Source organism: Enhydra lutris, unplaced genomic scaffold, assembly GCF_002288905.1.
Source record: "Enhydra lutris kenyoni isolate GAN:26980312 unplaced genomic scaffold, ASM228890v2 scaffoldscaffold82, whole genome shotgun sequence".
Lineage (NCBI taxonomy): Eukaryota > Metazoa > Chordata > Mammalia > Carnivora > Mustelidae > Enhydra > Enhydra lutris.
This window is the reverse complement of record NW_019154166.1, coordinates 4,105,421-4,121,457: the sequence shown is the minus strand read 5'-3', so window position 1 is coordinate 4,121,457 and position 16,037 is coordinate 4,105,421. Positions and strand designations below refer to the sequence as shown.

The window sequence follows — 16,037 nt, the reverse complement described above, 5'->3', positions numbered from 1 at the left end:
GAGACGGAGAGGCAGACACCCCGCAGAGCAGGAAGCCCGATGTGGGGCTTGATCCCAGGACCCTAAGATCATGACCTGAGCTGAAGGCAGGCACTTAACCAACTGAGCCCCCCCAGGAGCCCCGGATACAGCAATCTTCTCTGGGTTTTTCTACATTGTCAAATTATATGGAGTGAGAAAGGATTGTTTTTATCACTGGATGACTTCATAAGAAGTCTCTGCTCTCAGGGGTGACGCAGGGGGAGGGGGGTGAGCCCATGGCTGTTGTTTTCCTGGCTGGCCGGTGTAGCTGGGCATCTGGGGAGGGAGAAGCGGCCAGTGTGATGCAGGGGTTGTAATTCAGACGAGATGTGGGCCTGTAGAGCTAGGAAGGACTTGGGAAATCACCCCCATTTGACAGAGTACTCCCCACCCCCATCTCTGTCTAGACCCCAGGCAAGGGCTCCTTCCTCTGGCTTGGGGGTTTCGGGTAGCAGTGGGCACTTGGGAGAAATGCCCGGGCAGATGTGGAGTTGTGTGAGTTGGCAGCCTTGGGGGATTGGAGGTGGCGATGGGGGATGTTTCCGAGGGTGCCCCCCCGTAAAGAGAAACTGTGTTGTCATGGGAGGAAGAAGGGGGATGACGTGGGGCAGAAAGCCAGCTCCTGCTTCCCAGGGGTTGGCCAGGAAGGTGACTGGCCAGGTCTCTACGTTTTCTAGCTCTGCTCTGTGAACCTCTGAGATTTTGCTCTATGAGCCTCTCAAAGTGACTGTGTTTCTTTCTTTGACCAGAGACCACCTGGGAACGTCCCAGCAGTTCTCCTGGGATTCCAGCCAGCCCTGGCCCTCACAGGAGCTCTCTGCCTCCAACAGGTACGGTCAACTCACTCTTTTGGGGGCAACTGTTGGTGGGGGGGGCACACAGACCCATCTTCCCTGGAAAAGCCAAGACTCTGGGTTCTGGGGTCTGGAACCTGGCTGGGGATCTTACTGGCCAAACCCAGGGAGCAAGTTAGAGGGCTAGGAGGGTGGGCTGTCCCTGGCTGTGTCGGCAGCAACCTGACCCTCCCTCCCTATCAGGTGCTTAGGGAAGGAAGATGGCCAGGGGAGGTGAGACCTCAGGGCCGTAAACTGTCTGCTGGTCTGGGTACCCAAAGTGAGGGGGCAGAATTTCCTGCACTGTTCAGAATGCATCAAGGAGTAAAAGTTAACAGAGGCAGATTTTTACAGAGTAGCTTTCGAATAGAATGTTCTAGAAGGCATTTGGGATTGCTGGCAGGGTGTGAGTTCTCTGTCTGCAAAGGCAATCAAGTGGAGGTGGTTGAGGTCGACCTTCCTTTCCAGGAGCAGGTTGATTTAGAGCCCTTGACCCATCCATCTGGATCCCAGCCCTCAGAGGACACCCATGCTGTTGGCTGTGGCGCTCCCATACTAGACTGTATGATCCCTGAGGGTCGACACTTTGTCCCCCCTTGTCTTCTGTGGAATCCTCAGTTCCCAGACACGGGCTGACTTCAGTGTTGCGAGAACTCACAAATGTCCCCACAATCCCAGGGGGCGTGAACCCTATTTGTTGGTTTTTGGACTTTATGCATCAACCAGGCAGCAAAGCCCGGAAGTCGTGGTCCTGGTGGTGGCCTGGAATTTAAACGCTGGCAGCTTTGAAACTGGTGGCCGCCCACTGTAGCTGGACTGAGGCGGGGAGGCACACGGGAGGGGTGGGGTAAGGAGGGGAAAAGCAGGAGCCCACGTGGAGGGCGGTGAGAGCCTGTACAACCTTCATGGGACCCCAAGTCATCGGGGGTCTACGGAGCTTCCCTAGCCCATCACAGGTGACCAAGGCAAGAGCCAAAGTAATGACCGAATGAGGGGCTGCCTGACTGTGTGAGTGCGTGCGTGCAGACCGGCAAAGAAAGGACAAGCAACTTTTTTTTTTAAAGATTTTACAAATAGGCAGAGAGGCAGGCAGGCAGAGAGAGAGAGGGGGGGGAAGCAGGCTCCCCGATGAGCAGAGAGCCCAATGTGGGGCTCGATCCCATGACCCTGGGATGACCTGAGCCGAAGGCAGAGGCTTTAACCCACTGAGCCACCCAGATGCCCCAGGACAAGCAACTTTTAACCTTTGGATCAGAGGAAGGGTCTCGGGTCCCGAGAGTTGCTGCCTTTCATGGAGAGGGTTCCTAGATATGCTCTCCCACTGATACACTGAGAACTCAAAGTAGATTCTATGTTGCGTAGACTATAAAGCTGTATGACCAAAGTATATTATTTCTGGAAATGAGAATTGCTCCAGGAGAACTCAAAAAGCAACATGGTAGGAAAATAGAGGGCTGGGGAATCAGCCAAGGCACGGGAAACGGGGTGCGCAGGTTTTCTAGGCTTTGTACATGTTTTTATTTACATTGTGTGTGTGTGTTTTACTTAAAAAAAAAAAAAATTCAAACAAAAATTCAAACAGAGAGGAACCCTCTTGGGAAGGACAGAAATGGGGCATTTGCTCGTGATTCCCTAGGAACGGGGTGAGCACTGTATTGTGAGAACCCGTCTCCAGAGCCGAGCCCGTTCAGTCTTTCTACCTGTTGTGCGGACCACAGGCTGTTCCCGGCACACTGCCTTCCTTGTTGTCATTCTGGTGTTTTTGTTTTCGTTCCTTTTAACAACAGAGATGCCAGTGGGAATAACGGGGAGGGCTGGGCGTATGTGGGTGTCAGGCGTGCGCTGCCTCAGCCTGTTGTGGCCTGCCACGGAGGCTGGGCTGGCGGAGCTGGTGGAGCTGCAGGGGCGGGAGGGAACTTGCCGTCCACGCCAGTGGGGTCACCTCCTCCCTGGCGTGGTCCCCAGCAGCAGCCTGTCCCCTCTGTGCTGTTTGGAAGCCACCCCCCAGAAGGGGGGACTGGGAGGAGCTGGATGCTGGGGCTCTGAGAGGGGCTGAGAAGGGCGGGGAGATGGGCAGAGAGGGTCAGAGCCACTGATGGGAATTGTCAAGAGGGCTAAGGTGTTGGACAGAGCCTGTGGTCACTGACTTGCCCTCCTTTGCCTCCAGCTGCAGGAGGCTGGGACACCTGTTCCCAAGTCCAGGTGGAACCTAGGTCTGTCAAGTTCTCTGCCAAAAAGGGTCTTGTAGCCACGGGCAGCTGGAAGTTCTGCCTACTCTCCGGCCCTGTGGAGGCGCAGCGGGCCCATCAGCATTCTGATGAAGACCCTGTTTGATCCGTTGCTTCCTTCCGCCCTTGTTAGCTGGTACTACTAGTACTGGTACTAGTTATGTATGAACTAGTTAGGTTTCCCTGCCCCTAGCGCAGTGGTTCTCACCCCTGGGGGTGATTTTTCCAGGAATGCGTTGTCCAGGGCAGCCTAGAACACCCCCCCCCCCAACAGGGTTTTTCCGGCTCCACATGTCAGTAATGCCAGGGTTGAGGAGCTCTGTCCCGGGGTGACACAGAACGTCCATTCAGCACCGTTCAAGGGGCAGGTGACAGACCGCAGCTCATTGAAATGAGAAGCAGCAGCCTAATCCACAGAAGCCTCGTTCCCTGCCTCCAAGCCCCACCTGTCGTGGGTTCCATGGGAATCTGATGCATCCTGCAGTCAGCGTGTCCCCCTTGTTCCAGGAGAGGCCTCTTGGTTTCCTTCCCTGCTGGTCCTGCACGTCAGGCTGCCTTTCCCAGTTGTGGCATCTTCAGTTAAGATACAGAAATGACCGCTTGTCAGACTGGGAGCCTCGGGAACCCTGTATTCCCCTCGCCAGGTCTCGTTTGGCCTGTTTACACAGTACAAGGGCCTGCAGGGAGGTTGTGGCTCAGGTCCTGTCCAGTGCTCCGTGGATCACGATTCTTGCTTCTCTCCACCCCGCGCCACGGACACATGTCAACTCCATGTCCACGCTTGGGGATGGAGGGAGGGAAAGAGTCCAACCCATGGGGGTCTAGGAGCCTCCGTGATATTTTGACATCTTTTCTAGCTTTTGAACAAAACCTGTACTCTAAAGAATGAAATAGTAGCCACACGGGCATTTCTCTCTATGGGGCACGCTAGGTTTTTCCCAGATACTCTCTCATTCAGTTTACAGGCAGCTTTACGAAGATTGAAGGGCTCGGTGGGGACATGGGGTTGCTGGAGCTTAACCGTCTCCTGCTCCCCACCACTCAGGGACCCAGATCTCAACCACCCTGTACTCAAGCTTCTGTAAATGCATGAGTGGTGGGGTTTCAAGTCTTTCCTTCAAAGACTATGCCAGATGCTTTTCTCGGTACCTGAGATCAAGTCACAGATGAGCCACACTGGTGTTTGGAATGGCTCCCAGGAACCCACGTTCTAGCAGGGGACTTGGGCAAACAAGCCAAGGTGAAATGTGACAGATTGTCCTTGCATGTTCTCATGCAAGGCATTAAAGTCAAACAGAGGGACAGAGTGGAATGGCAGAGTCAGGGATGGCCCTGGTGAGGAGAAGATGGGTGCGTGTGCAGGAATGGGGAAGTGGTGGTGAAGTATTCTGGGCCAGGGAGAAGCCTGTGCAAAGACCCTGGGGCAGGAGTGATGTTAGTGGGGTTTGGAACACAAAGCAGGCCAGTGTGGCTTGAGGGTGGGGGACAAGGGGGAGAGTGGTAGGTGATGAGGGGAGAGCAGTCAGCAGGGATAGAATCTGCTGGACCACCCAAGCCTCAGGAATGTGGTGGGATTTTATCCTGAGCACGGCAGTTGGACTGAGGGTAAGAGTGACACGCAGTAGGGATGTCTTGTCTTCACGAGACACTACCTTCTCGAAGCTACCAGGCTGTACTTAGCTGTGTCAGGATGGCTCTTGGTTAAACAGCGATGGGCATTGCTTGCAGTGGAGGGTGGGAGGTAGGGAGTGAGAACAGCATGGAAAATTCCACCACATTCATCGACCACAGATATCCTGGATGGTCGTTTCTGAAGAAGAACATGGAAAAGTAGATCAGGAAAGATATCCATGAGAGCCCCTAAGGAAACCAGCCAAGGCCAGCTCAGGCAGCCTCCCCTTCGTGGAGGCAGAAGGGTGAGGAGGTCCTTGGTTCAACTCTTAAGTTGTAGCTTCATGAGCTCATGGAGAAGGCTTGAAGAGCACCTGTAGACAGCAGTTGTTTTCTTGGTGCAGGTTGGTTGGACGCTGGATGCAGAGCCCAGCCAGGTGACCAGCCGGGGGGCGAGATCTGGGAACACGCCCAGTGCCCCCCCCCCACAAAGAGGATTCCACTCTTTGAGTGTTGGGTGCCACTTAGAGGGTTAGCACTGAGCTGGGCAATTTTCCTCCACCACCTCCTTGAAGACCACCGGTGTCGGGAGCTGTGTTTATCCCATAGCTTTACTGGAGGCGTTCCACGCCAGGTTTTCTGGGTGAAGTCCGCATAACTGTAAAGTTGGAGCCCAAACAGAAGAGAAAAGGCTCTATTCAGTCACTGCTGCGAATATTAAAAATAATCCTTGGGCTGATTTAACGTGCAGGGTGGACGCCGTGATTTATGGGCAGAGTAAAAAATAAGGTTCTAGGAGTTTCATGGACGTGTCACTGGGTAAAATGAAGGAGAGTGCAACCAGCATGGTCCAGTAGAACTTTCCAGGATAACAGAAGTGTGCTGTGTGTACGCTGTCGGCTGTGGTAGCGCTGGGAGCGTGGTTGGTGACACGTGAAATGTGTCCAGTGCCGCCAAGGAACGGAATTCTTTTTTTTTTTTTTTTAATAATTTTTTTTTTTAAGATTTTATTTAGTTATTTGACAGACAGAGATCACAAGTAGGCAGAGAGGCAGGCAGAGAGAGAGAGAGGAAGGGAAGCAGGCTCTCCGCTGAGCAGAGAGCCCGATGTGGGGCTCGATCCCAGGACCCTGAGACCATGACCTGAGCCGAAGGCAGAGGCTTAACCCACTGAGCCACCCAGGCGCCCCAAGGAACGGAATTCTTAGCTTAATTTTACTTAATATATTTTTTATAAAATTTTGGAGTAATTTTAGGTTTACAAAGGAATTACGAAGCCGGTACCAAGAGTTCCTATATGCCCTGGCCTCAGTTTCCCCAGTGGTTAATATCCTACATGACTGGGGTACATTTGTCAGAAGTAGGAAACGAACGTCGTAGGTCACCGTTAACTAAATTTTACGCGGATGTCACCGGGTTTTCCCCTCATGTCCTCTTTCTGTTCTGGGTCCTAATCCTGGATACCACATGGCACTTATATTTTATTTATATCTAATTGGTTAGAGGGCGCCTGGGTGGCTCAGTGGGGTAAGCGCCGACTCTCGGTTTCATCTCCGGTCATGATCTCAGGGTCCTAGGATTGAGCCCAGCATCAGGCTCTCTGCTCAGCGGGGAGTTGGCACCTCCCTCTCTGTGCTCTCTCTCTCTCTCAAATAAATAAATAAAATCTTTTAAAGAAAATCTTTTAAAAAATAAATAAATGTAATTGGTTAGCATTTAAAGAGCTCCCTATGACCGGCACTGGTCTCCTCAGCTGGGGCAGGTGTAGAGAGCCAGTGAATTCCTTTCCGAGCTTCCTGCCCTGGGATGCGCATTTGAGCTTTTGTTTTTCTGTTTCTTAAAGGCGGGAGGAAGTCCCATCTTCTAGTGAGTCTCCCTGCTGGTGAGGGGGTGGGAGTTATCGGGAAGCCTGGGTTCACATTCTGGCTTTGCCCAGCCTGCGGGCTTGACCCCACTGAGGGACACTTAGCTGATGGGCGGGCCTCCAGATCACAGGGGAGTGAGCAAGGTCCCTTTGAGTACATGGAGCTGCCAGACAGGAGGCGCTCTCTGCTCCCAGGGGCCTCTGCTCAGGGGGCTCCCCCTCTCTCCAGCCCCAATCAAAAAACCCTAAACCAAAAAACCCTAACAGCTGTCCTCTCCCACATAGTTGCAAAGCAGGACCCTCCCTGGGTCCTTCAGAGTTAGCAAGTCACCAGGCCTAGAACATTTCCATGACCCTTAGCCAGATCTCACCATTGACTCAGGAAAGGCCAGGGGCCGGGGCACCACCCGCTGGAAGAGGGCTTGTGTGTTCCTCACCGTGTCTCATCAGCTCTGGCCCCAGAGGATCTCACCGAAGCCCCGGACAGTAGCCACAGGCTTTCAACCGTGTACAATCATGTGGGTAGATACATTGTGGGTTCTATTTTGGGGAATATAGTTTACATTCTAGACAGTTGGGGAAGACCATGAAAAACCAGGTGGCCAGACGGATGTTTCCAGGCCCAAAGATTCTAATGTACCGCTGCTCCCCCAAGCAGAGCGACTGGCTAGACGCAGCCTCCCTCGACCACATGGGCTGTGGTGAGGGTGTGAGGCAGGGATGGTGCCCACGGGACCGTCGGAGGTGCTGAGCACAACACTGGCCCCGGCACGTGGTTCACCCGACTTCAAAACCCGCCTTCACACAGCCACACCTGTTCCCAAAGTGGGTCCTGTGGTATACTTGCTTTTCTGCCCCACAGGGGTTCTGCATCCGTGTAAGTGTGGGAACACCACACACACACTGTTGCCTCGCTTGAGGTTCACCGAGCACATGGCATGCGCGAGGACCTGTTTTGTAGGGCTTCGCAGATGTTGGGTTTTCTGCAGATGAAAGGTTTGGGGTCACCCCTCATGGAGTGAGAATGTCAGCACCATGTTTCCCAATGGCGTTTTCCCACATTGCGTCTCGGTGTCACATGTGGGCCATGCTCTTAATCTTTCAGGCTTTTTCATTCTAATTATATTTGTTGTGGGAACTTGCTCTGTGGTCGGAGATCTTTGATGTTACCGTTGTAATTGTGTTGGGGCAACCATAAGCCATGTGCCCTATAGGACAGTGAACTTCACTGATGAGTGCGGTGTGTGTTCTGACCGCTCCACTGACCAGCCATCCCCGCCCCCACCCCACAACCTCCTCCTCTCCTCAGCTTTCCTGTTCCTTGAGACACAACCATATTGAAATGTGGCCAATTAACCCCACAGGGGCCTCTAAGTGTTCAAGGGAAAGGAAGAGTCATGCATCTCTCACTTGAAATCACAACCTGGAAATGGTTACATTTAGTGAGGAAAGTGTGTTGAGAGCTGAGATCGGCCGAAAGCTTGGCCTCTTGTGCCAAAGTGAGCCAAGTCGTGAAGTTGTGAATGCAGAGGAAAGTTCTTGAAGGAAAGTACACTGCTGCTCTGGTGAACAGACGAATGGCAAGAAAGAGAAATAGCCTTCTTCAGCATGGAGAGTCTCCGTGGTCTAGACAGAAGGTCAAACCAGCCCCAATGTTCTCTTAAGCTAGAAGCCTAACCCAGAGCAAGGCCCTAACGCTCTTCATATTCCATGAAGGCCAAGAGAGGTGAGGAAGCCACAGAAGAAAATTCTGAAGGAGCAGGGTTTGGTTCAGGAGGTCTAAGGAAAGAAGCCATCTCCCTGACGTGAAAGGGCAAGGTCAAGTAGCAAGCCCTGCAGCAGGTTCTCCAGAAGACGGAGCTGAGCTAACAATGAAGGTGGCTACACTCTGCAACACATCTTCAGTGTGGGTGAAACTGCCCTCTAGTGGAAGAAGACGCCACCTAGAATTTTCATAGCTGGAGAGGAGAAGTCAATGCCTGGTTTCAAAGCTTCAAAGGACAGGCAAGCTGACTCTCTGACTAGGAGCTCATGCAGCTGGTGACTTTAAGTAGCAGCCAATGCTCCTTTACATTCCGAGAATCCCAGGGCCCTTCAGAACGATGTTAGATCCACTCTGCCCATGCTCTATCTGTGCACAAACAAAGCCTGCACGACAGCACATCTGTTTATGACCTAGTTTCCTGAATATTTTAAGCCACTGTGGAGACCCACTGCTCAGAAAAAAGGATTCTTTTCAAAATATGGTGGCTCACTGACCATGCACCCGGTCTCCCCAGAGCTCTGATGGAGATGGGGAGTGAGATACCTGTCATTTGCATTCCCGCCTACACAACAGTCATCAGCACCCCATAGGTCAAGGAGTCATTTTGACCTTCAGGCTTCAGTATTTAAGAAACCTATTTTGTAAGTCTCTAGCTGCCATACATAACAATTCCTCTGATGGATCTGGGCAAGGTACATGGAAAACCTTCTGGAAAGGATTCTCCCTTCCACGTGCCATTAAGAACATTCATGATGCACGAGAAGAGGTCACAATATCGACATGAACAGGAGTTTGGAGGAAGTCAATTCCAACACTCAAGGATGACTCTGGGGGGTGGTCAAGACTCGAATGGAGGCAGTCACTGCAGATGTGGTAGAAACAGCAGGAGACCTAAAATCAGAAGTGGAGCCAGGAGGTGGGATTGAGTGGCTGCAATCTCATGAAAAAACCAGTGGATGATGAGTGGCTTCTTAGGGATGAGCATAGAACGTGGTTTCCCGAGATGGCATCTACTGCTGCTGAAGTTGCTGAGATGACAACAAAGCATTGAAAGCATTGAACTTTGATAAAGTTGATAAAGTCGACTCCAATATGAAAGAGGTTCTCCCATGGGTCAGATGCTATCAAACAGTGTCACGTGCTACAGAGGAATCAGTTGTGAAAAGGTCAATTGGTGCAGCCAATTTCACTGTTGTCTTGTTTTAAGAAATTGCCACTGTCATCCCAGCCTTCGGCACCCACCACCCTGAGCAGTCGGCAGCCATCAACGCTGAGGCAAGGCCCTCCAGCAGCAAAAAGAGGAGGCCTCCGACGATGGCTAATAGTTTGGTTTGGGTTGTTTTTAGCAATAAAGGATTTTTAAATTAAGTATGCACGTATTTTAGACACAATGTAACTGCACACTTGATAGAGTATAGCGTAAACATAACTTCTATGTGAACTGAGAAATCAAAACTTTAGTCTGACTCTCCTTCTTGTGATGTTTGCTTTGTTAGTCTGGATCCCAATGTGTAGTATCTCTGAGGTGTGCCTGTATGTAGAAAGGCCTCCCTATAATAAAGCAATTTTATCTGAATAATGGGAGCACTTGTCCCAAAGTCTTTGGATCCTAAGACTTGACATCTACCTTCACTGCTTCGCACGTGGAATAGACATCATGCCGTATTTGTGTCGTGTGTCGCACGCCCCGGGGAAACGCTGCGTTCCACCACGTTGACTGTGTGAATTGGAGGAGAGGATGGGTTTTAGGGGCAAGGCTTCGGGGCTCCCGGGCCTTTTCAGTTTGAGGAAAGAGAGTATGTGTTTATTCCAGAAAAAAAGAGAGATTGCACCAGACCTAAAGGAGGCGGAAAGGGGGCCATCTCCAGGGCTGGTTTTCTTGTTTGAGAGAACAAGTCTACTCTTGGAGCCTCTTAAGGAATGGAAGTGTGGACAGTGGGGTATGGAGGACGGAGCTTTCTCAACTGGGGGGCTGTAGCTGGAGGGGAAGCAGAGCTCCTGGGAGTGTGAATTCTGGGCAGTAGGCGTTGCTGGGTCTTCTCCGTTGCATGGCCTTTCCTGACAACTCTTGATATGCTCCTTTCCTGTTTTTACTCACATGCTCTCCCTCTGCCCCCGGAAGACCTCCTTCTTTCCCTTTCTACCCCCATACCTGTCCTCTCCTCTCGTGACTCCTCTCTCAAGCCCTCTCTCTCTGTTTAACTGCACACAAAGAGGAATGAAATGTGTGCATGTGTGTTTATATTTGTGTTTGAAATTATGAAAGTTACAACATAATAGCTTTTGGTTCCCTTTTTCTTATCCTAAAAACAGCTGAATTTGGCATTTTCCTTTTTTTGAGGGGGGGTATCCCCAGACTGAGTTATGTTCCCGTGGTTATGAGCAGTCCTTGACCAATTTTATTTGAATCCCAACCCTACCCCCTGGAGGCTGGAGGCTTCAAAAGCACCCATTTCTGGCCTTACCTGTGTTGCATCTAACCCCTGGTAAGCTGAGAGAGCCCAGGGGACTAAAAATAATCAGGGATGCTCATGGGTGAGTCGTAACTGTTCAGCTCTCCACCCATCACTTTTCTGAGTGTGCCTGGGACTGGTAGAGGGAAAACACAGCAAGAGAAGGGCAGGGGAGAACTGCTGGTTGGGGAGACATGGTTGGATGGGAAATCATCTTTTCTTTCCCAGTAATTGTTTTGACATGGAGAGTAATTAGCCAGCAGCTGACAGCTCAAAACTGAAGTGAGAACAAGGGAATGGATTAGGAGCAGAATACCCCTGCGTTTGGCAGTTCCTGGCCACTGTTCGTGCGGCGGGCAGGGTGCCTGGGGGATGCTGGAAGCAAAGACAGACAGCGGTGTACCAAGGGTGCACTTTTAGGTGCCATGAGGGGAGGGACTGGGGGTCAGAAGGAGCTGGGGACAGCCTTGGTGTATGGGGACCCAAGATCATCAAAGGTGATGACTGCTTCCAAGCTAAAACCTGCTCAGGTAAGAATTGATGTATTTCGTGTTTTCTAGTCACACGGAACTGTGGTTTGGTTCTTCTGTTGTTACCTTTAGTAGATTATCAGGATCAGAGTAATGCTGGCTTTTGTATAATCAACTGAGATACTGAACACATGTTTCTAAACTCTTAGTATAGTTTGTGTCTAGGTATTTTTTTGTTGAGCGTTTGGACGAATTTGCCCATACAACCGTCTGGGTCCGGTGCCTTTCGGAAGGGGGTCATTTTTCATTTTTCAAAGCTTTTACTCATTTTGGTGTTTCTAGTATCCTTTGAAACTGTTTTTGATCATTCAATTATTTTTTTAAGAGTTATTTATAGAGAGAGAGAGATGACAAGTAGGCTGAGAGGCAGGCGGGGGTGGGGGGATGCAGGCTCCCTGCTGAGCAGAGAGCCCAACATGGGGCTTGATCCCAGGACCCTGAAATCACAACCCGAGCTGAAGGCAGAGGCCCAACCTACTGAGCCACGCAGGCACCCCTGATCATTCAATGCTTATGGAAGGTTATGTATTCATTAGCCCACAGTCATAAATCCTATGTTCTTGCATTTAAAAAAGAATCTCTTACAAGATCAGCTTATGTTTTCTTTCCAATTCCACATTCTGAGCATTTATGTACTCTCTCAGACTCAGATGAGATGGGCTGACCTGCTTTTTTTATTGATGTGATTCTCCCCCCTCCCCATAGTCACCCTCACACAAAGAGAACTCGCCTAAGTTGCAAATGCCATCCTGTTTCCTAACCCATTCATTTCTAGGGCTGTACTTGTATCCCTTTCTCATGTTTTCCTTTTTTTCCTGTATTGGCTTTTAAAAGTTTTTCTGCATTCTTAATTTGAGTGGTCAGTCCATTTATTTGTTTCTCCTTGGTTTTGGTAATGGAATAACGAAGGCTACAGATTTTCCTCCAAATAGAATTCAAGCCTTATCCCATCTGTTTTGATATGTTCTTCCTGATTATTTTCTAAATAATTGTGTTAATTCCAGTTTTAAAATTTTCTTTGACCTGACACCAGGAGGGCATTTTCTTGAATTTCCAAGTGTTTGGAATTTGGGGGGGATGGAGACCTTGTGTATTTGTTCTTTCATTACTAATATTTGCTCTTATTGCTTTCTGGTCCAAGAATGTGGCCTGTGTGATTTATGCCTTTTGTGATTTACCAGGACCTTGTCTGTGGCTTTGGTATATGCCCAGGCTTTTTTAAATGTTCCGTGGCTTGTTGGCAAAAGATTTTATCTTGGGCGCCTGGGTGGCTCAGTCGGTGAAGCGTCTGCCTTTGGCTCAGGTCATGATCTCAGGGTCCTGAGATCGAGCCCCACATTTGGCTCCCTGTTCAGCTCCTCTAAAAAAAAAAATATGTTCTCTTTGTTCTTGGCCCATGAGCTTTAATACCTAGCTCATTCAGCCTTCTCAATGAATCCCTGAGATAATCTACATCCTTACTTTTGTCTAACGACTGAAAGCAGCGTGCTAAGGTTTTCTCCTGTCGTCTTTAGATTCTCCGGCATATGCGTGTTCTCCGTTTCAGTACTGTGCTGTTTGATAAATGGCAGTTCTCAAAGATGACGCCTTCACCGTGTGTTGTACTGATCATCAGTCTGTGCCCTTCCTGGCGTAGCTTTTGTCAACAGGAGTAGCTTCTCCTCGATCCCCTCAACGTTCTCTGATGCTCTTGGGATCCCACATCCTGCTCCCCTTACATCAGGGGGGCTCAGGGAGAGCATCGGCATTTAACCGGCTGTCAGGGGACCTGAGTGCAGGCCAGGGCTGTGACTGGCCACGCGGGTTAATTTCTTGGTTGCAGTGGGAGCCAGCCACGTGCCTGGTTTTCTGTTGCCTTCCTGTGTCTGTGCGCACCCTTCTCCCAGAGTATCAGGCCAGCCCTCCCAATCACGGAGATGCCCAGCTACCCAGAGGGGTCTGCAGAAGTGGTCTGTTTCTGCTCCACAGGGGGCACTGGATTTTTTTTTTTTTTTTGCTGCAGATAGTGGAGAATAGGGGACACCCCCAGCACGAAAGCGGTCCTGTGTGGGGTGGTCTACATCACCCCATTGCTTGCCTCCAGCAAATCAGTAGATGTCAGTGACTTTCAGCCAAGCTCTCCCCTTGCTTCCTGCCACACCACAAGGCGATCCCAACAAGAACCTCAGTTTGTATATCTTCTCCGGACATCTGCACGGTCTATATGTTGTGGCAATAATCTCCAAGCCTTGGCATGCAAAAAGCATGCTTCCCTGGTGTCTGTAGATCATGCAGGCTTAGGGCTCAAGGCAGCGGGATTCAGGAGCAGAAGCGATGACCTCCCCTCCCTCCGTCTACACCTCTCTCCTTCTCATGAATTACTTCCTGACTCAAAGCCTCCTTTGGCAAGTACTGCCACGGTTTGATTTTCATGCCAACAGAGTAAGTTTCGAGGCTGGGTAGAATTATCCCCATCTCACAGATCTGGAAGCTGAGGCTCATGGAGGAGGAACGGCTCCCTAAACTCACGTAACCATGTTTGCAAGAGAGCAGCATCCCCGCTCTGGGAACCAAGATCGCACGGGTCCCAGGGCGTACTTGCGGCATCAAGAACATGCGGGGCTATTGTTGGGAGCTTTGAATTGGCATTGATGGAGACGCGCCGTGGAAACTGGCAAAAGCTACAAGCCAGGCCCCCTACCCCGCCTTAGAGAGCAGGCTGATCAGCACACCTTGGGAGCACGAGTGTCATTGGGGTAGAACTTTTTCTTTTCTTTTTTTTTACTTTAGGAAAACTGAGATTCAAAAGGGATGCCCCATGATCCCCTCTGGCTATTAATTGGCAAAGCCAAATTTCATGGAAATCAGTAAACCCCATGTTCTTTCCACTCTATACTGGTATTATGGAGGGCGAGGGTGGGGGGGGTCCTCTGGGGACATGCTGGCAGGGGGCAGAGAGGCCGCCGGACTCCATGGGAAGAGCCCGCCCTGGATCTGCACCCGTGGCTGCTGATGTGGCATTTCCAGTGGCGGCTGTAGGACTGCAGTCACTTCCTATTATGAAGCACGTCCATCTGTCCATCCGGTTCAGAAAGAAACACGGTCCCCTGAGAGTTCCGCTTTTGGAAGCTGGGAGCTAGCGAGATGCTTATGGCCCGTCTCCAGCTCCATGAACCCTGGAGAGATGGACCTGGCTTGGCGAGACTTCTCAGAGGCTGGCAGGCCATGACATGGGCAAAGGGACCACGGCTGCAGGCACTTGGTATCACCCGCATGTGGCCGGCGTGGCCTCTGAGCAGTGTTTCTCTCCCACAGTGAATGGATACCACGTGGCAGGGACCCCAGCGTACCCTCCCGAGACTGCCCACATGAGTGTCCGAAAATCCACCGGTGATTCCCAGGTAAGGGGTCGTTTTACGGGAGGTAGGGGTTGCCCGCTCGGCAGGCCCACGGAGGTGTCTTGAAGACAGCACCAGACGGGGGTCCAGGTGACTGCAGCACGGGTCTGCCCCACATAGAAAGCGGCTGTATATCTGGGTCATTCCCGTGTACCGTGCTTGGGGGAGAACAGGCGATGGTGGTTTGTTGGTTTTCTCTAGGGTTTGAGGGTGGCTGGAGTGGGGCTGGTGGCGACGGACTGTAACCTTCGTTAGGGCAGAGGGGTCACCCCGTCCTGCCGTCTGGATTCCTGATACACACCGTCTCGGTTTCTATCACTTTAAGAAAATGGGTGGGGTCAGGCCACTTTCCTTCTTCTACGTACCCCCTTTCCCCCATCCCCGGACTTGTATGTTCTCTCTGGAGGAGGGAATTCGGTACAATGTTTTCTCACCTTTAATAATCTAGCACAGAGACCATGATGGGATGGGAAGAAATGGGAGAATGGCTTAAGATTCATTCCTGTCCTGTTTTCTCATTCATTCTATCCTTTGACACCTGCACAGACACCTGTCTGTACCTTTCCCGTCTGACAGGCGGGGCCACTGCGTCTCAGGCTGCTTAAGCGGCTCGGGCAGGTGACACGAATACTGAGTGGTCAGTCTGGACTCAGTGCCGAGCCCCGCGGTGTGCTGCGTCCGAGGAAGTGACGTGTGGCTTATTTATCCCCCCATCAGTGGCACCCAGAAGATGTTCTCAATGAGGGCTCCACCAGCCCTCTCTGGGCCCCAGGGGGACAACAGTGACAGCGACAGTGGCTGGTGTTCAGAATGAGAGTAGATGCTTGTTATCCACAGTGGCGGGTCCCCTGCACTAGCCACTGAAAGAAGGACCTCGTGCTCTGTTGCTGCAGTCGGTTTAAAATGTGACACTTAGCTTTCATGCAGGCAAGAGCGCTCCTTTTTGGAAACTTCCTGAAGTTGTCTTAGGAGGGTGAGCATCAGGCTCAGCTAGCATCCTGGAAAAGCATTCGGACGTCCGCTTGGACCGAGCCTTCTTACGTTCTGATGGACTCACTCATCGTGCCAGCCTCTTGTTAAAATGTAGATTCTGATTCGAGACGTCTAGGAAGGATTCTGAGGCCAGGCAGTCCCCGGAGTGATGCTTGATGATGCTGGTGATGCTGGTGATGCTGGTGATGCTGGTGATGCTGGTGATGCTGATGCTGGTGATGCTGGTGATGCTGGTGCTGGTGATGCTGGTGATGCTGGTGATGCTGGTGATGCTGGTGATGCTGGTGATGCTGATGCTGGTGATGCTGGTGATGCTGGTGATGCTGATGCTGGTGATGCTGGTGATGCTGGTGATGCTGGTG

General features: G+C 51.2%; 1 protein-coding gene across 2 annotated transcripts in view; it reads left to right on the top strand.

The window, feature by feature from the left end:
• The window catches only part of LOC111161102 (growth arrest specific 7), a 194,557-nt gene that overhangs the window by 138,976 nt on the left and 39,544 nt on the right, over nt 1–16,037 (top strand). For both annotated transcript variants that reach the window (XM_022524586.1, XM_022524587.1), the window contains exons 3-4: nt 771–851; nt 14,600–14,685. In XM_022524586.1, coding sequence (XP_022380294.1) covers nt 771–851; nt 14,600–14,685 — 167 coding nt within the window. The remainder of the gene's footprint in view (nt 1–770; nt 852–14,599; nt 14,686–16,037) is intronic.